General features: G+C 40.5%; 1 protein-coding gene across 3 annotated transcripts in view; it reads left to right on the top strand.

The window, feature by feature from the left end:
* Nucleotides 1-21,189, top strand: part of GALNT7 (polypeptide N-acetylgalactosaminyltransferase 7) — a 142,505-nt gene that overhangs the window by 96,097 nt on the left and 25,219 nt on the right. For all 3 annotated transcript variants that reach the window (XM_045988410.1, XM_045988420.1, XM_045988430.1), the window contains one exon: nt 18,018-18,184. In XM_045988410.1, the coding sequence (XP_045844366.1) occupies nt 18,018-18,184 (167 nt within the window). The remainder of the gene's footprint in view (nt 1-18,017; nt 18,185-21,189) is intronic.

Genomic DNA, 21,189 nt, shown 5'->3' with positions numbered 1-21,189 from the left:
TCGCTTTTTTTTTTTTTTTTTTTTTTGGGCTGCTTTGCACATGTTCTCAAATGACTGTAACAGTGTCCCGTTATCGATTTGGGGATTACAAATAAATTTTAGGGAGTGCGCAGGTTAACATACACAGACTCCAGGATGAATAAGGATCTGTCGCATTTTTGTGTATTTGAATATGGAACTCAGGTTAATCACAGAAATATTTAGTATAGGGGCGCCTGGGTGGCTCAGTGAGTTTAAAGCCTCTGCCTTAGGCTTGGATCAGGGTCCTGGGATCGAGCCCTGCATTGGGATCTCTGCTCAGCGGGGATCCTGCTTCCCTTCCTCAATCTCTGCCTGCATCTCTGCCTGCTTGTGATCTCTGTCTGTCAAATAAATAAAATCTTTTTAAAAATTTAGTATATAATTAATATATTATTAATTAATATTTATATAATTAATATAATATAATTATATTATAATTAATGAACATAATGCCCAATACCCCATTATGGTAAGTGCAAATTTCAGGAACACTGGTAGTTCTAGTAAACCAAGTATTTTTTACCTGCTAGTTTATGCCAAAAAGATAAGGTGATAATGGCTTTAAGAAATGTCAAGACCAAAAAGTGTAGAATATTAAGTTTTTCTATTCAAAGAACGGAAAGAAACTGGACTAGTTATTATAAGTATACCTCCATAATTAACCTTTCTTTTCTCCTTCCTACCCCTCCTTCCCTACATCACTCCCACCTCCTTTACTACATCTTACTACTAAAATGATCCTGGGACAAATTTGGAATCCTGCCAGGATGTGCTCAGCAGGGGCTGCTGCCAGCAGGGGCCCGGGCAGTGAAACACAGGAGGTTTTCTGCACTGTTTGGAATATTTATTAGATTCAGTGGTGAAATCACCTCTGTTGATTAGCACACCTAATCTGCATTTCAGAGGTACTGATGACCATTTCATGTGAAATGGGGCTTCCAGGCCCCAAGGATGTCCCCTTACCTAAACGGTTAGATGCTGTAGTGAATCTGTTTAATTTCCTATAACTAGCCTAGACTTTTCTCAGGAATACTTATTAATTTTAGATTTTATCTCCCCTCCTCAAGAGCTGTGATTTAAGTTCTTTCCAGGTAGTACTTCAATAAAAGAACATCACACCTGTTAATTCAGTCTTGGTCTCAGAAGAACAAACAACAGAGTCTTCTAGACCATAGCCACGAAGTCCCATTATACAATAATGGCAGGAGAAGAAATGTGGCTTTTGAGGATCAGAAGTTGTGGGCACGATGCTGGGAGAGTTCACACGCTCCTGGGTCCAGTAAAACAAGAGGCCTCATTGCACAGCTGGTTGTAGGGACGTTATTTACAAAAGTCCTGTGACTAAAAGAGCAAGACAATACAAATGTGTGCATACTTCTAGAACCTGAACATATAAAATGCTCATAAAATGTGCTTTGAAGTAGAGCCACGAGTTTTAACAGTTGTGCGGAGGTACAGAGCTGATGTTACTGCCAATGGTAAGGATATGGATAATTTCCTCGAGAAATTTTTTTTTAAGTGGGGATAATTTGGAGGGTAAATAGAAGCCTACTTTTTTCCCCCTTTAAATTGTGACAGTGACCTTTACGGTTAGTTGTTTGTTCTCCCCAGAATAAAGCTGTAATGGATTGGTATCCGCCTCAAAAAAATCAGACTTTAGGTGTGCAGAGATTGAATTAAATTTGTCCTGTGAGGTCTTGGGTTTATCAATTTGAAAAAAGAACGCTTTTTATTTTGGTGACAAGTGTTTCATGAATAAAAATTTTAGGGGAGAAATGGTGTTCTGCATTCTGGTGTCTCAGGTAATGAGGAAGCTGCAGAGGAAACTTCCTTTCTTTCTTGAAGGCTTTAGTATAAAAGCTCGCCATGGCGGCCGGCACCCTGACCATAATCTGGGGCTGGCAGACACAAGCAAGCTGGCAGCAAATGGCACAGCGGGTCCAAAGGACCCTTGAGGAGTGGAGGGCCTAAGAAGTCAGTTCATTTATTAAATCAATACAGGTCTTTAGATGACTCTGACATGATGTCCACTCAGAGCTCTCTGTAAAGGAATTCTTAAGTCGGACTTTTTTCCTCTTGAGAAACATAACTGGACATTTCTGAAGCACCCTGAATTGCTTCAGAACATTGAGGACTTCTGAGGCTTTGGGTAGGTTTTAAAGAGGTATGATTTTTCCACCACATGAAATACTTTATTTCTGAAATGGTGATAATGAAACACACTTAGCCAGTGATATTTGAAACATTATATTGAAACTCAGAAGAACTAGTTTTCCCATTTGGATTTATAAACTTCCAAAAGTTAGCAGCTGGTCCTCATAAAAGATTTCTTCCAACAGAGCTCTTACATCTTTCTTTGTGTTTTCCTTTCCCACTTCAGCTCATTTGTCTTTTCTTCTAGCTGCTCCAGCATTTCTGAGCAACAGTAGTCTTCTTAGCAGCTCTGTTCTGAGGGGAATTCTTTCCACCCTGACAGGATGGCTTTGCAGTCAGATGAAGTGGAGTAACCAGCTAGCGTCAGGAAGGAAAAGACTGGCAGAAATGAAATGCAGAGACACCTTAAGTATGATTTGCAAATCCCTCAAATATCTTCATATTGAATCAAAATGCAAATGGGTCTAAATAGGAATGTTTTTTTAAAAACATGTCCTCACGTCCTAGAAGAGATGAATTCCAGCCCAGCCACCTACAAAGCAAATGCCAGAATTTGTTCTAATTCTGTTACTAAGGTAAAGTGCTAGCCCCATAGCGGGGCATAAGGAATAACACGGATGACATTGGGAGATAGAGAGGAGAAGTGAGCTGGGGGAAATCGGAGGGGGAGACAAACCAGGAGAGACTGTGGACTCTGGGAAACAAACTGAGGGTTGGGTGAGCCTGGTGGTGGGCATTAAGGAGGGCACTTACTGCATGGAGCCCTGGGTGTGCATAAACAATGACTCTGAAAAAAATAAAATTAAAAAAAAAAAAAAAGTTCTAACTCCAGGGAAAGCCTTAATGTGATAGTTCTCATAAGAAAAGAGTTAGGATGGACCTGTTGCCCAGGGGTTGCTGATTAGGAAGCTGCCCAATAATGTTCTTTTCACTCGCAGTTGTCTGAAGTAGCCATTTTAAAGGTTTCAAAAGAGGAAAGCATATGCTTAAAAGAAAATATAAAGGAAGGAAATGAGAATCACCTACCACCAGGCTAGAATTTTTCATTTTTTTAAACAAAGACAGTCCACTGCAAAGATGACCAGAATTTATGTCCTCAGTCCTTCATTTGGGGACATTTGGGTGTTTCCAGTTTCTCAGTATTCTAAACGATGCTCAGATGAACAAGTTGTGGCCCCATCATCGTGTCCACTGTTGCAGACTTCAGTAGGACAGATGTCTTAGTGGAATCCCTAGATCAAAGGTTTAATACCTGTTTCCTTTTATTTGGTAGTGTTTTTTCGCCACTGGAGTCCCCTTTCCACTGTCTCCCATTTCCCTGGTCTCCACTGCTTTGTCAGTCTCCACCTCACAGAACAGATTCGTTTTGTTTTGTTTTGCTATTTGGCTTCCCTTGTACGGGGCCTATCTATAGACCTATGAGAAACACAGGGTCTTCGAGGAGAGAAGTCACACATTGATCGTGTGCTGTCTTCGGCTGACAACTGACTGTACGTCACTGCTGGTGCTCACATGTGCTCAGTTCTTGGGTTTCCTGCCAGATTTTAATGAACTAAAATGTTTTCCAAAATTATGGCTTGAGGTTTCCTGTCCTCTGCCTTCATCAGAGAGGGAGCTGGCATATCCTTTCAGTTCTTACCTTAGAAATTCCATCTCCTCTTTGAGCCATAAACCTTTTAATAATGAACTTCAACTTACTTTTGGGGACTCATCAGCCTCCCAGTAGAGGATCTGATTTTCTGGAAAATTACAATGAAGCAAAGATATAAGAGAGAGGTAAAGGTAATTCAGTTAATGCAGGAAAAGAGGTAGACTGCTTTAATGATTTCTTGAAATAGTATTACCAAATTTCTTCACCACGGTATTTATTAAACATCTCATATGTGTCAGTTATATTACATGCTAAATGAATAACCTGGCTTCCTAATACCTTAAACAAGATAAATTACTCAACAGTTCATATATTCTTATTAGCCCCAGAAATTGCCTGCTCTGCGAATTAATAAATATTAACTGTTGCACATTATATACTCTTTTCCACATCTGTAATCATAGTTTTCTAGTTGGGAATCTTTAAAAAATTATCTAGTGCATCTCCTCATTTTGCTGTAGGAGTGTTAGGATCAGTCAGTGTTGAAGACTTCCATGAGTAAATATTATACAGTCTATATCGATAACTCTCTCAATATCTCACACTTCTCTCTGTTGTGTAATTTTTTACTAACTCCAACCTAAAGTTACCATGCTACCATTGCAAGCTTACACCTCTTTCGTCATTAGCAGTGTTGAAATTTGCTCTTAGAAATACGAGCCCTCCATATGGTCTATGTGATTTCCTTCTTGTAATGAGAGTAGAGGAGGCACACACTCACTCGCTGAGTGATGAAACATGGAATAGGAGATGACTCAATAAACATTTTAAAGAATGTTTGCAAAGTGTGATTTTCAAATCTGTGTTGAACTGAAATTCCCAACTTGGTCTCTGCACAACTGTTTTTCCTAACTTGTGTTTTGGTAGAATGCCATTGGTCTCCATTGACAGCCTTCATGAAACTCACTGCCGCATTTGCCATAAGGAGGACCTCTAGGAAAAAAAAAATCCCATCTGGTCTTCACACCAAGATTATTGTACTTCTTCAGAACAACTGGTTTGTTAAACACAGATCAGACCAGGTTTCCCTGCTAGGCAATTCAAGCCAAACTGTGACCTCCCCATTAACAAGAGGGGCGACAGCAACCAAGGCCGCCATGTTGCCTGACTCAAGGCAGCGCTATTAATAATAGTATGTTCTTTCTGACTGGTGCCTCAGGACTGTGCCCACAGGAGCCCTTGGTAGGTACTTTTAACACCTCAGTCTTGATTCTTCCTTTTTTCCCTCATTCTTTATCCATCTTCTCCCCCTCCTATTTTTAATTTTCATAACATTGTCACATTCTCTGGTTGAGTGTAAGCTGCCAGAGTCCTTTGTGAAAAGAGGTGCAGCAGAAACGAATAGGTGCAAACCTACGTTCATGCCGTTACTGTCCTTATCCCTGCCCTGGCACCTCCCCGGATTCTTACTCCTGTTAGAGGCGGTTGTTTTGGCTCAGATATATTGGTTTTTTGATGAGCTGGTGCCTCTGTAAAGTCAGAATATGGCATGTAAGCTCATATGTGAAGTGAGAGTCCAATATAGCTGTAAACATATGGCTCACACTATGAAATGTTCATTTTCCCTTCCCAGGGAGTTCTGAAGAAACGCACATGAACATATGTCCAGTCATAGGATTCCCTGCCAGGTTTTTTTCTTAAATTATGGTTTGACATTTCAGATCATTAAGTGGACACATCTGTCTGCATATGTTTTCCTTTTCCAAAAAAAAAAAAAAAAAAAATTAGAGAACACTTATCCAATGACATAGCTCAGCATTCTTCGTTTGCCCTGATGTTTTCTTTAGTATTCTCAACCTTTAAAATCAGGCAGAAATCAACAGAACTGTGTGCAGTCATTCTGTTAGTGTCCGTGTAGTCCCTGGGTATTAAGTGAAAGTGAAAAATTAATCCTCCCCCACTTTTTAAAAAAGATTTTATTTATTTATTTAACAGAGAGAAATCACAAGTAGGCAGAGAGGCGGGCAGAGAGGGAGGAGGAAGCAGGCTTCCCGCTGAGGAGAGAGCCCGATGTGGGGCTCGATCTCAGGACCCTGAGATCATGACCTGAGCGGAAGGCAGAGGCTTTAACCCACTGAGCCACCCAGGCGCCCCCCACCCCCCATTTTTTAAGGCATATATCATGTGTAATTCTTAGTAAATCTTTGGTTTAAGGGAAAGAACCTTGAAGTTAGAGTCAAAGGATTCATTTTTAAATCTTGCCTCCTTTGCTATGTACAATTTGCTATTGTACACCCTGATAGAGCCTCATCCCCTGTAGTAGAAAATGAGTAGCACGACGCCTGTGCCACCTACGCCAGAGGGCTCCTATACGGCTCAGAGGAGACAGTGCGTGCGGAAGTGCTTTGAAAACCATGGGAGCTTTTAGAAGTGCATTTCCCCACTCTGGGATAAAATGAGATCACAATAACTAATAGCAAAAACACTATTTATTTGGCTCAGATACTGTCCGTTCTGCTAGAATTTTGCCTCCTTCAGATTCCTCCCACCTGGTTCTGGAAGTCATCTGGGCTTGTTGAACCCATGCTTGGGTTCTCAGGGGCGTTCAAGTTCCTTCTCTGTGGCTCACTGAGGTGAGAGACTTTCCATAGCCGCTCACACAGCTTGGAGTCTCGCTAAATCCTTGGCCGGAGGCCCTTGAGGCCAGTAGTGTCTTCACCAAAGGGACATAGTCATCCCTGTGTAACCACTCTTGACACCTATCAACTGTCACGTTCTCTCCTACGTCACTTCTCAGAGTATCTTAAAATGGAGAAAATATCTTTCACATCCAGTTGGTTTGTCAGGACACTGAATGAGGAGGAGTATCAGCAGGATGGCTGAGAGGGAGACATTCTCTAAAGCCAGACCCAAAGGTTTCTGTCCCAGACTCTGTACACATTATCTCAGGTTGTCACAGAGACCGCAGGCTGAGGGACCCAAAGATGCTGTAAGTTTCAGGCAGGCTCCGGCTGTTTTGGAGCTGTGCGTTCTCACCATACTGCGGCTGTGTTTTGAAGATCATTGGCAGATGAGGTGTCATGGCTAATGACTAGACAGCGGTCTCCCACGAACTGTGGGGGTGCCAGGAAACTGGCTAGCTCAGAGAAGGTTGGAGAGACTGGGAATAAACATGGATACATGCTTTTTGGAGCACCCTGGGTGACAGGTCACAAGTGGTCTGGGCAGATCGTCGGGGCCTCCTCTTTGTTACATAAACTACACAAAGCAGTGGTATTTACTAGCTCTTTTTGTGGCTTCTTGCCTTAGGAATCAGCTGTGGTGAGCTAAAGAGTTTCTGGTCCTTGTTATTCTGCTCTGCCAAGAATTCCACCCCCTTCCTCTAATACATTAATCGTTTGGACATGAAATAAACTTGTGCACCTCAGCTCTGCCTCGGAAAATGAAATCCATCCCAGGAAAAGTTTCAATGCAGCTACTTGGATAGAACGGGGGGCTCTTGTCCTAAAACCTGGCACCCACAGCAAGCATGTGTTTTTTATTTAGATCAAGCTGACTGGGAGGCTGGGCCTGATGGAGGGTATGGGTATGAGGTGCTAAGCAACCCACTTTCCTTTCCTTCATGCCCATCCTGGTATCCCGTCTTCCGACTATGGCAGCATACACTACACTCCAAAACAAGCATGGCAAAGCTATATGTTTTCACTTACCTAGTTTAATCCCGAAAGATGGTATACTTGAAAAACTTTTGTAGACCCAACCATTAATTCTGTGTTCATTGATTTTGACTTTTAACCTCAATAGAGCAGAAGCTAAAGGCTTATTATTCTCTTTGTCATCGATACTTAATTCATTAATGAATACAATGTGTGGTACTCTTTGATACAGTACAACACTGAGAAGAGGAGTATTCCTAGAAAAGTTTTTGAGATCAAATCAACCAACATGTATTGGGTATTAATATAATACAGGAAAATTCTATTCTGGCTAAGAGCAAGACTTCTGGCAATCAGCTATGGTGTTCTCATCTTGTAGATGGTTAAGGAGGAATGAGTTCTGTTACTATAGACTTAAGTTTGACCTTCAAGGGAAGCCTGACTAATTAGAGCAATTGATGAAACATTGAGGAAGAAGAACTAGATCATCTTAGGGCTTCTAATAATTGGTGAAAGGAGCATAAACTCTTAAAGACATTAAAGTAGAATTTTGATAAAATCATCAAATTTTTTTAAAAAAAGCTTCCATTTTATTGTGCCTAGTAAAAGAAAGAATATATTATCAAGAAGGAAATTGTCTACATGGGGATAAGAATAGAGGAAGCAAAGAAACTCTGTGATCATTGTACCCACAGCTGTCCATGAGAGAGGGGACCTGAGTCAGCCCATTTGAATTTACTCTGTTCAACAAACCCTGTTGGGGACGAAGATGCACAGAGCTCTCAAAACCAGTAAGACTGTCGAGATTCCATGCTCAACAAGCAACATTCCTACTGTAATCAGAATTTGTTGGCAGATTTTTCTAGTAATGACTAGGCTACATGAAAATTTGTGGGTTGTTTGTTTTTCACATCAATTTAATGTATCAGCCTCCTATTTGGTTAGCTTATATAATTCTCTTAACTCAATTTTGTACATTCATAATTATTTTTGGACCTTCCGAGTAATACTGGCCTCGGGTAAGGCCACCTCTAGTTTATCTTTTTGTAACTTCAGCAGTGACCATTGAGGAATATCTCCAGTAATCTCAAATTTTAAGAGATAGTTTGATTGATTAAATGATCGTGAAAATCTCTAACTTTAATTCTGTGGAGACATATGTGTAATGAACGGAAGTTTACCAAAATATCAAGAGTCACATATTAAACATGGATTATTTGCCAGGAATGATTCTTCTCAACTAGCTTAAGCTTAAAATAATAATAATAATAATAATAATAATAATAATAATAATATTGGAAGTGTGGGGTGGCAAGCAATTAATTGAAAGGATGTAGGAGTATCTCATGGAACCTAAGGTCAGGAAGTGTAATTGACCAGGAAATGAAAAGTTGAGAACCAAAGTCATATGCTCTTCCTTTTTTGTGGTTCATAGACTCTAATCTCTACTTTTTTTCTCTGCTTAGCCCATGCCTCACAGGATCATTCAAGAGCTTAATGGAAACCAACTGGAATCTCAGAAGCTTAAAGTTCAAGGGGCAGGGGGTGCCTTTGGCCCAACTTGCCAAGTGTTCCCTGTTAGGTCATACTCCTGGGCCAGGATACTTCTACTCAGTAACTCTTATTTAGGGAGACTCTCAGAGAAGTGGACCTTGGGCAGGACTGAGTGATGGGCAGCTTTCAGAGAAGTAGGAGACATTCCAGAAATGTATCCCCAGTGGCGTCTGCCGAAGATAACCAAACAAAAATAATTTTAAAAATCTGTTTGGAGTAAAATAAAGAAAAAATAAAAACTAAAGAGTAGCCAGATGACTCAGGCATATTATGTGGTTTTACATATGAGAAAAAAGAAATGTGCATACTCTTGTTTCTTTCTTAGATGCAGGAGTGATCTCTGTATTGAAAGTTTTATAACAACATGGTAAAGAGGGAATTAAATTTCAAAATAGTGAGCATGGAATAAGGAAGGAAGCAGCTAAATACATTAAATTTTTGAGGCTTTTAATAGCCTCTTCTAGGGGCGTCTGGGTGGCTCAGTTGGTTAAGAGTCCAACTCTTGATTTTGGCTCGGATCATGATCTCAGGGTCATGAGATCTAGCCCGTGTCAGACTCTGTGCTCAGTGAGGAGTCTGCTTACTATTCTCTCTTCCTCTTCCTCTGCTCCTCACCCCCCAACTTGCTTGCATGCTCTCTTTCTCTCTTTAAAATAAATACATTTTAATAAATAAATAAAGTCTCTTGTAGCACCAGATACTGAGGATCTTACCCCAGGAGTTTGAAAGGAATTGCTGTCAATAATCCAGAAGTATTGTGAAGAAGAGAGATTGTAGGAAGCCAGAGGTGGGAAAATAGTTCCTTGCATTTTCCAAAGAGGAGAGAGAAAGTTTGCTTTTGGGAACTTGGCACTGATGTACTACTGTTAAGATCCCAGGAAAGATCACTTATGCATATTTAGAAAGTAACTTTCACTAGGTTCCAGCTTGGGTTTATGACAAGGAATCAAACTAACAGCAACTGTATCTTTAAAAAAAAAAAAAAAAAAGTTTACACCAGTGGACCAGGAGACTGTGTGATACCTAATTCATCTTGATGTAGCTGCATATCTGAGTCAAGTTTTCAGATCCTGGTGGATCAGGTAAAGAAATGTAGTATGAAATATGGTGCAGTTAGATGAAATCGGTGAGTGGAGTGATAGCAGCTTCTCAAGGAGTACACATGGCTTTCAGGCACTGTATTTTACCTTCTCATATTTGTCCATATAAACAGTGGATACAGAGATAGAAATCATACTAATTCCAGTCTTCCATATAAAAAACCAGGAGGAGGGCGCCTGGGTGGCTCAGTTGGTTGAGTGACTGCCTTTGGCTCAGGTCATGATCTGGGACTTCCAGGATCGAGTCCCGCATCGGGCTCCCAGCTCGTTGCGGAGTCTGCCTCTCCCTCTGACCTTCTTCTCTCTCATCCTCTCTCTCACTCATTCTCTCTCAAATAAATAAATAAAATCTTAAAAAAAAAAAAAGGAGGAACTGTTGTATACACCAATTGACAAAATCCTCAAAGAGAGCAGAACCTGCTAGAACATGCACCCAAGCCAAAGAGGTAAAATGCGAGAGGTGTAAACACGGTGCTTTATGTGGCGTTCAGCTGCAGAAACACAGAATGAAAAACATTAGACTTAATGCTAATCAGGGGAGAAAAGTTGTAGGGTTTGTGATCTAGCAGTATGACAAGGTTGCAGAAAATATATCCAGTGCCGGTGTAGTTTTAAATTGTGTTTTTAAAGGAATCGTATCCAGAGTAAGCGTTGTAATAGGGCACCTTTATGGGAGCAAGTCCACATCTGGATTATAGCAAGCCTTCTTGGGAACGACATCGACAGAAAGGAGCATATTCAGAGAATGGTGATCAGGAAGCTTAATTTACAAATTTCTTTGATGCTTTGGTTCTTTGTCTCGGTGTGTGTAATGAACTGTAAGGAATACATTCTACCGTAGCATGTTCTCAAGGAGCCTACTGCGTGTCATTCCAATCAAAGTGCATGGATCCTGAATACAGGGATAAAATCCACTCCCCCCAGTCTGTTGAGCTTGAGCGATTTGGTTTAACAGTGGTAATTCTCCTTTCATTGAAAATGTATATTGGTTTCTGAATGCTAAGTTAAATTTTATATTCTACGTTACTAATTTATTCAGCCATTGGGTGTCAGCACTGTTTCATGTAAATCATAAGCAATTTTCTACTTTTATCATGGGAATGAGCAAAAAAAAAAGGTTTTAGATGGAGTTAGGAAAGATCCCTAATTTATTTAAAAATAAAAGTAGATAATTTTAAAAAGTATTCCCCAAATTGAGGGTTTGTTTCCCATGCCTAAAAAGCTTGTGCATGCATGTGTGAACACACACACGTTACACACTACCATAGATCAATGATAGTCTATATGGATTACAGGGGTTGGCAGCCTAAGAATGTTGTGTTTTTCATACTCTGCTGAATTAGATATTATTTATTGATAAAGTCTAAGTACAACAAGGCCATATATCAAATTACAGATCTTAAAAACATAACTGGTACAGAGAATACAAGTGAATTATACATAGGTATTTCACTTTTGGTTTTGAAGTCTACTTTTTTAAGTTATAGAATAACAACCATGAGAATTTTTATTCCCATCCTTTCTTCTGATCCCCAGGACCTGGCCCACATTGCCACTATGATCATACTTTGTTAAATGACTTTAAGAATAACTGTAGCTTTAATCATTGCAAACCCGTAATCTGAATGTGAATATTTGTGACCTTGATTTGTCCTTGACATTAGAGGATTTATAAGCTGTCTTGGAAAATGAAGCACCAGAGAGCAGAAATTAGCCAAAGGTCTATAACAAAACCCACCCCTTTAAATGTGGCATTCTTGGTTCAGCTGACCTTGCTTCTCATTCGAACTTATAAACTCTACACCAGTAAAGTGAGGGGAATGATGCAAAATAGGGGGTCAATACCTTGGGTGCTTCTTTAAATACTAAGGCTTATGTATGTTATGAGCTCTATTTGAAAGCTAGTAATTAAAGGGAAGCCAATCTGCATTGGCATAAAGGTCTCCTTTGGGCTAGTGTCCAGTCAGCCTGAAGTTCATGTTCCCTCTCTGGGCTGTTTCTTCTCCACAGTGTCTCATCTCTTCCTTTCCTTTCTTCTGTCGCATCCAGGTGATAGGACAGTCTTGCATTCTTGAGGTGTTATGGGCAGCTCTGGACTGTTTACCTTGTCTCTGCTACTTCCTCCTGTCTTCCCAGGTGTATTGACCTCTTTTCATTTGCTGCTGAAGGAACCCCTGCTGTAGTAACTTCTGGTCCATTCTCCTGCTGTCCTTGGGATGGATGGCCCCTTTCCCACCTGCCCCACTCTAGGGACTCATCTCCATTTTGGCTTTCACTGGCACTGTGGATCCTCTGAACCCTGAGGGCCAGTCCCTGGCTTAAGCCTTCTACCCCATAGCTCTGATACATATCATCTTACCCCTTCCCATGGTGACTCTTCGCAGGCTCCTAGATCTTAATGGTTGGCTGCCTTCTGTGCTCCCACTGGAAGCATATGGAAATACCAAGCTCTCTGGTTCCATCCTAGAGCCAAGGGAGACTGCAAAGAAGAGGTGGGAAAGGGGATTGTGTTTAACCCTCTCTGCCTTAGTACACCTCAACATTATTTCTGCAGTCAAATGCTCTACCCCTGAGCTATACCCCCCCAACATTATTTCTGTTCTGTGCTACAGCCATACCCTGCTGATGATCTCCTGCTCAGGTTCAGAAATAGAGGCCAAGCACACATCCTTTCTTTCATCTGCTTTCATTCCCATCTTATTCCCTCCAGATTTTCTATCCCTCACCACTAGGAATGCTTTTCCTTCTCCTTTCTGTGGAAGAGGAATGTCCCCTCCTCCACCTGCCATATGGACTTGTTTTTGAGGGTACCTCAAAATAGAAGGGTTGTAGAGGGGAGGGTGGACATTACTGAGAAAAGAGAATGCATCAAGAGGTCTTCCAAAAATATCCCCAGAGCAACTGAATAAATATTTATGGAGCAGCTATTTTGTGTTAGATTATGGTGAGCAAAATAGATGAGACTCCTGTCCTTAATGAGCATACAGCCTTGAGCATTTTGTAGGAAAGATGCCTACGCAAAGGCATGGAGGTATATGCATAAGGATGATCATTGTAACATTATTTTTAGAGTCAACTGAAATGTCCATCAGTAAGGAAATGGTTAAGTAAATTATGGGCCAGCCATACTGTGGAATATTATGCAGTAGTTAAAAAAGAGATAATAAGATAAATCTGTACATAATCACATGAAAGAAGAATTTATACCTACTTATCTGAATATATGTTGTGTGTATGTGTATATATACATATACACATGTATACATCTGTGTGAGTATAAGAAAATTTCAAAAATACACAGCCAGGGGTGCCTGGGTGGCTCAGTGGGTTAAAGCCTCTGTCTTGGGCTCAAGTCATGATCCCAGAGTCCTGGGATCAAGCCCGGCATCAGGCTCTCTGCTCAGTGGGGAGCCTGCTTCCTCCTCCCTCTCTCTCTGCTTGCCTCTCTGCCTACTTGTGATCTCTGTCAAATAAATAAATAAAATCTTTAAAAAAAAAATACACAGCCAGCTATTAGCAATGGTTTCCCCTAAGAGGTGAGATTTGACATAGATGGGGAGAGGTAAAGGAGGGAACTTTCACCTTCATACACTTCTGTATTGTACAATTTGTATATTGCTTTGGTCATTTTTGAGACAAACGGAAAATATACACCAAGAGTTGTTAACTGTCACACAATCTAAACACCTTTGGAGTTTGTAGGCAAGAGGGGATGAAAAGATGAGACAACACACTCTATTCCAGCTCTCTTGTCCCATGGAGGAAGGCAAGGTAGCGTGCCCAGACCTTTAAACTGTCTCCACATGCAGCGCTCCCCAGGACAGTGATGGTGTCCCTCAACGCACACTGTCTCCTGACTTCACTCTACCTCTCCCGCTCCCCTTCGGTCCCTCTTTGTTTTCAGCTCCTTTCTCTTCCATTCAAAGTCACCGTCTGCTCGTTTCCCCAAGCTGTCATCTGTTTTTAAAGATTTTGTTTATTTGTTTTAGAGAGAGAACAGCGTGAGCAGGGGGAGGGGCAGAGGGAGAGAGAGAGAGAATCTGAAGCTGACTCTGCACCGAGCACAGGGTCCGACCTGGGGCTCAATCCCATGACCCTGAGATCCCCACCACAGCCGAAATCAAGGAAGTCAGACAGTTAACTGACTGCGACACCCTGGCGTCCCCCAAGTTGTCATCTTCTGCCTTAGAAATCAGCAAGTCCCAAATGTCCTACCATGTCTTAAATATTTTCACCAGCTCTGGTGTCTGTTATAAATCAAAACTGCTGTCTGTGCTCTCCGGTTCTGTTGCTTTAAACTCAGTGGTTCTACTCAGAGAAAGAAAAAGGTTGCCTGCACTTACATCAAGGTTAGAGTTTGTTTGGGGGACTATTATCCCCATCCATTTAAAAATTAAACCTGTGGGGCGCCTGAGTGGCTCAATCAGTTAAGTGTCTGCCTTCAGCTCAGGTCATGATCCTGGGGTCCTGGGATCGAGCCCCACATTGGGCTCCCTGCTTTTCCCTCTCCCTCTGCTCCTCCCCCCTGCTTGTGCACTCGCGCACACTCTTTCTCTCTCTCTGTCAAATAAATAAAATCTTTTTTAAAAAATTAAATTAAACCTATGTGCCCAGATTGGTTTCTCTCCAGAAACACTCATCACATCCTTCAAGATATGCATTCTTCCACTACTGTATTTTTTAACTCGTTGTTCTGAAAGAGCATTCACCCATCTCAACTTTGGGTTACACTAGAAAGCCCTCTTGGTTTAGTCTGTTGCTAGATGCTGCCGCACCGCACTCCTTCTTCCTCATTTCTGGGGCCACCTCCTTGCTGCAAAGGCGAGGGAAGGTAGTTCCCATCACATAACAGTATGCTCCATGGGTTCCTTGTGTGGAAATGATACTTGGTTTCATCCTCAATTCTTAGATCTTAGGTCAGTTTTTAGCCATTCATACATAAGTATAGCTAGTTTTTTTTTTTCATTTGTTTTATGCTTTACAAGATTTCGTATAAATTCAAGATAGCCTAGGTTTATTTCCTGTCTTCATTACTAGTAAGTAATACTAGCTGTATGATCTTGGACAAATCATTTCTCTCTGAGTCTCAGTTCCCTTGTCTGTAAAACAGAGACATTTATAGTACTAACCTCAGAGTGGTATTGGGAGATTAAATAAGTTAATAAAACTAAAGCACGTAGAACAGTTCCAGGCATATAATAAGTTGATGATATTTGTTATACTGCAAATGCCCTTCTTTGTAACTTTTCCTCTTTAACTTATGTTTATCTTTCATATTTTAATTAACTAATGATACAGATCTTCCGAGTTCTTTTTTTTTTTTTTTAAGATTTTATTTATTCATTTGACAGAGAGAGACACAGCGAAGAGAGGGAACACAAGCAAGGGAAGTGGGAGAGGAAGAAGCAGGCTCCCTGCTGAGCAGGGAGTGCGTTGATGTGGGGCTCTATCCCAGGACCCTGGGATCAAGACCTGAACTGGAGGCAGACGCTTAAGGATTGAGCCACCCATGCTCCTCGCTCTTCCAAGTTCTTAGAGTATCTGTATCATACGCGCATGATTCATTTTTGTGCTTTGATCTTTCCTCCTTACTCTCTCCCCACTTTTTGAGGATCAGTACTTTTTTTTTTTTTTAAATCATCTTTCTGGTCTCACCCGTCTGTAGAAGCCCTCCCTGACCACGTGTCTTGAGGCCAGGTGAGGTCCATCTGTCATATATACCCTGGTTTTTGCACCAACACACTCGGGGAAAGTACAGATATTTGTTTTGCGTCTTGATTCCCCTGTAGGACCGTGGCTTTGGAAGAACAGAAGCCATGCCGAACCCTCTCATTGCCATAGCCCTAGGGCCTCACTTGAAGAGCATGGGCGTAATAGGTAATTAATACTTGTTTAATGAGAAAATGCAGATGTAGGAAATCGGACTTAAATGGATTACCAGACTCAGTCTGCCTTTCTACAGAAACCTCTAAGAACATAGATAATTTAGAACAATTTTGAAAGGAAAATAAACATCTAAGAAAAGGCTGTTTCCATCTGTATTGGGTCAGGCCCCATATTAAGTAACGGTTACTATTCTAAATGCTGGGATAGGTTATCAAGCTGATAATGTTAATTATTGCGGTAACCGGATGTGGTAACCGGGTGATGGGCACTAAGGAGAGCACGTGATGAGATGAGCACTGGGTGTTACATGCAACTAATGAATCGTTAATTATTGCTCTCATGGTTTTAAATTTAATCTTGGAAACAAGCTTATTTACTTCAAGAAAAGCTTTGGGGTTAAAAAAACATAAAAATAAATGTGCATGAATATATACACATGTATGTATATATCTGTATAATATATAGATATTTTGTGAAACTCATTGAAACTTCCTTTGCTCCTTGAGTATTTATCAGGCCCTGGTGGGACTCTCCTTTCAATTAGAAAAGGGCTTTTGGGAACTTTATTCCTATCACAGTTGTTTCAAATAATTTTGTGTAGACACATGAAAAAATACTTCACATCAGTGTCATTGGGGAAATACAAATCAAAACCACAATGAGATACCACCTTACATCAGTTAGGATGGCTAAAATTAAAAGAGGAAACAGGTGTTGGCGAGGATGTGGAGAAAGGGGAACCCTCTTACACTGTTGGGGGGAATGCAAGCTGGTGCAGCCACTCTGGAAAACAGTATGGAGGCTCCTCAAGAAGTTAAAAATAAAGCTACCCTATGACCCAGCAACTGCACTACTGGGTATTTACCCCAAAGATACAGATGTGATGAAAAGAAGGGACACATGCACCCCAATGTTCATAGCAGCAATGTCCACAGTAGCCAAACTGTGGAAGGAGCCGAGTTGTCTTTCAACAGATGAATGGATAATGAAGATGTAGTTCGTATAAACAGTGGAATATTACTCAGCCATCAGAAAGGATGAATACCCACCATTTGCATCAACATGGATGGAACTGAGGGTATTATGCTAAGTGAAATAGTTCATTCAAAGAAAGATAATTATTATATGGTTTCACTCATCTGTGGAATATAAGAAATAGCACAGAGGATCATAGGGGAAGGGAGGAAAAACTGAATGGGAAGAAATCAGAAGGGAGAAACAATGAGAGACTCTTGACTCTGGGAAACAAACAGGGTTGCAGAAAGGGAGGTGGGTGGGAGGATGTGGTAACTGGGTGATGGGCACTAAGGAGGGCACGTGATGAGATGAGCACTGGGTTTACATGCAACTAATGAATCGTTGAGCACTACATCAGAAACTAATGGGGTACTACATATTCGCTAATTGAATTTAAATTAAAAAAATAAAAATAAAACAAAATAGCTAAATATCCTTTAGCTAATCTAATAACTAAACCTTACTAGAACCTTTAAAATTCGTTCAACAGTAATTCTTTTAATGTCTGCTATTCTGCTATATGCCACAGGTCACCCTATTTAATGGGTTTTGTTGTTGTTTTTGTTTTTTTTTTCTGAATGTTTTAACCGTATTAGAATGGTACAGCTTTCAAACATAGCTACCTAGTGGTTTATACCCAGTAAGTGAAACAAATCGTTTGCACTAGAAACTCAAGTTTTAAAAAGGAAAATAAACCAAGATCTAAGTCATGGGAAAAAACAACCCAGCCCTGATAGCTGTAAATAATATCTGAAGCATCCCCAGCTGGGAAGCACATACCCAGAAATTAATTCTCTTTATCCACACAGCAAGTGCCAGTTGGTTAGGAAGGAGCTCTGTCGATGAGTTCCAGCATCTCATAGCATCTTCTCTCTTCTGTTTTGTGCTTCTGTGAAGACACAAAAGGTTGTGTTTCATTCAGTTAGGTCAGTTAAGTCAATGATATTTAATCCAATCAGAAAACATGATCATCGTAGGTGTGGAACCCCACGTTATAGATTTCCTCTAAATAAACACGGTGAAATTTTCCTTTTGCAGGTGCAAGTATTGGCATTATGATGAAAACCTGCTCACTTCCAGTGTTGTCATTGTCTTCCACAATGAAGGATGGTCAACCCTCATGAGAACAGTCCACAGTGTAATTAAAAGGACTCCCAGGAAATATTTAGCAGAAATTGTGTTAATTGATGATTTCAGTAATAAAGGTAATGGCTATAGAAAATTGACATTTTGCCTATGAAATAAGTTAATTAGGAACAATTACAGAATGTAATTTTAAAATTAATTAGCCTTTAAAAATTAATAATTAACATCCCTTGATAGCATCTGTTACGAGCAAGTTGGCCCTGTGCCATGCATTGTGTATGGATTATTTTGTTTAATCCTGACAATAATCCTTGAGGCAGAAGTTGTTATCATCTTTATTTTACACATGAGGCTCAGAGATGTTAAGTAACTTGCCAAACGCCACAGAGATAGTAGTTAACAGATGCATCCAAATCTACAGGCTCATAAATATGTGTGTTTAGCTGCCATCTTACATGTTACCAATTTTCCGGGCCTTGGATTTTATAAAAATTTGGCTTTGGAGATGATTTGCTGAAAGATCAAAAAGTGTGAGTGTGTGTATATTACAGTGCCACCTGGTGCTCCATCCGTGGTTGTCAAAGGGAGACCCACATACTTGTTCAATAGCCTGTATTTTGCACTTGAACAATGATGCAAATATGGAATTTGACCAGAAACCATGGGCCATTGTTATTTAGAATACAAAGTAGCTACTGGAACTTATTTTGTTCTATATTTGATATAGTACATTGACTAAAAGGAAATTGTATTTTAGTTTTTATTCTTTTTAAGGAGTCAGCTCTTATCATTAGGGAGATATTGCTTAGTCTTGGTTCAACTTGGCAAGACAGAGATTGAGCGGTGGTTTTCCAGATAAGTGGGTTTTTTAAATTAACATTTTTTTCTTTAAGTAGATCCATTATTGTAAACTGAATGTATCTTCTTAATGGCACAAGTATGAGAAGATAGATAATGCTGTAGTTCACACCCCAAATCAGCATGCTAAGTAAAAAATGTAATTGTGCTGCAGAAACCCAGATCTGGATATTTACTTACTCCTCTTCGCCTGTCATAAAACTGAGTTGAATTCTTTGACCGAAGAGCTCAGGCTACTCGATAACAGCAGGATATTTGCTCTTTGGCAAATAAGTTTTGCAGAGAATTTTTGTGTACAAGTAGTGATACCACTGAATATATTCAGCGCAGACAGAACATGGGTAGCATGAAAATACCATTCAGAACAGCTTTACAAAAAAGCTTTCTTCAAAACTTAATTTGTAACTCTTGCAGTCTAGATAAACCTCTGCTGTTTTGGCAAGGACATGACCAGAATCTTGATCTTGTATACGTGCGTTAGCACAGAGAAGAAATAGAAATATGGCCGATTTCCTTTCCCCGTCATTTTTGTACAACTAATCACTTTTTTCAACTAATCACTTTTAATTACACTAAAGAATGTAAACTTCAAACTTCTTAGTCCTATCAAATGTCCTTTCACTTAAACATCTTATCTTGGTTGCAATTTTCTATGATAGGAGTGTTTTCATTAAGGAACACATTCGTTGAGACACATTCCTTTCTCAAGCTAAATATTTGAAAATAGGTTTTAAAGTAATCCTGTTGTACCGACAATATTTCAGATTTAGGAAAACCTACATCTACAAAAATAACTGAGAAATCTCATGTATGTGATTATGCTGTTTTTAAGAAGCCCTATAATATTAATACAAGTAGAAGCCTAGCATATCCTTAAAAAAAGTGAAGAAATACTAAAATATGTTTCCCATCCTAAAATAGCTGCTTGACTTCAGAAAAGGAGCACAAAATTTTAGACTTCAGTTTTTTGTCCATTTTACCGTAATATTTTGGTGATCAGTGTTTCTGTTGTTACAAACCTCTAATATTCAGTCTCTTATAACACATTTTAACAGCAATCAAGTGCAGGGCCCACTTTGCTTACAGAGTACAGTGAAGCATTTGTTGGGGTTATACTCTTGAACAGAGCTACAGAAAGTCTTTAACATTCCCAATTTCAAAACAACTTTAAAATTTGTCAAGTCCTGGCCTATGAGTGGAAACATGGTTTGTTCTTTGAGTTATAATTTTTCTTTTAATGACAAAATACTAAGATAATACCTTGCAAAGGAGCTGGCTGCTCATACTATCTGGGTTTCTGGAAAATACAGTGTCCTCCCTAAACAAGGCATGGGACTTTTAAATAGAGCCCGTTCCTGCATGAGTGTATGTCAGGCAGCGTGAGGCTAAGTGGGGCTGAGGTCAAATGGGGCTCCACACTCTTAGTGGCTTGTAACCATAAGGGCTGTATCATTTCTGGCTCCTACTGCGTGTTTTCTGTGGATCAGCCCAGCTCTGCCCCACATCACCACTGCACAGGGGCCTGATCTCAGACATTTCCTGCCTTGTGCAGGGAGAAGCTAATGGTGAAGCACAAGTGGGATTTTAGCCCTTGTGCTCACAAGTGCCTCACGTCATTTTGTCCCCATCTCACGGACTGTGGCAAAGTATATGGTCTGGCCTGCCCTGAGTGGGTTGGAGAGAATAAATAGTCCCCAATTGTGAACATTCTTAGAATCTACCACAGCGTGGATCCCAAAGAAGCCAGAAGTCATTTGATTGACCAACTCATCTGTTGGACCACCTGAACTAAGAATCTAAATTTGAAAATTGGCTATCAGCTCATTTCTGGCCATAGCAGTTTATTTTAGATTTATGTAGATTGCATAGCCCAAAGAGCACCAAAATGCAATTCAGAAAGACTTTTTAAAAAGTAATTTAGGATTGGGGCACCTGGGTGGCTCAGTCGGTTGAGCGTCTGACTCGTGATTTCAGCTGCAGTGGGGATCTCAGGATTGCGAGATCAAGCCCCGTGCCGGACTCCCCGTCAGTGGGGAGTCTGCTTGAGATTCTCTCTCCTCCTCCCTCTGTCCCTCCTCCTGCTCTCTCTCTCTCTCTCAAATAAATAAAATCTTTTAAAAATGTAATTTAGGACGCACCTGGGTGGCTCAGTGGGTTAAAGCCTCTGCCTTTGGCTCAGGTCATGATCTCAGGATCCTGGGATCGAGCCCCGCGTCGGGCTCTCTGCTCTTGCAGGGAGCCTGCTTCCTCCTCTCTTTCTGCCTGC

Source organism: Meles meles, chromosome 2, assembly GCF_922984935.1.
Source record: "Meles meles chromosome 2, mMelMel3.1 paternal haplotype, whole genome shotgun sequence".
Taxonomy (NCBI): domain Eukaryota; kingdom Metazoa; phylum Chordata; class Mammalia; order Carnivora; family Mustelidae; genus Meles; species Meles meles.
This window is presented reverse-complemented; position numbering and strand designations above follow the sequence as displayed.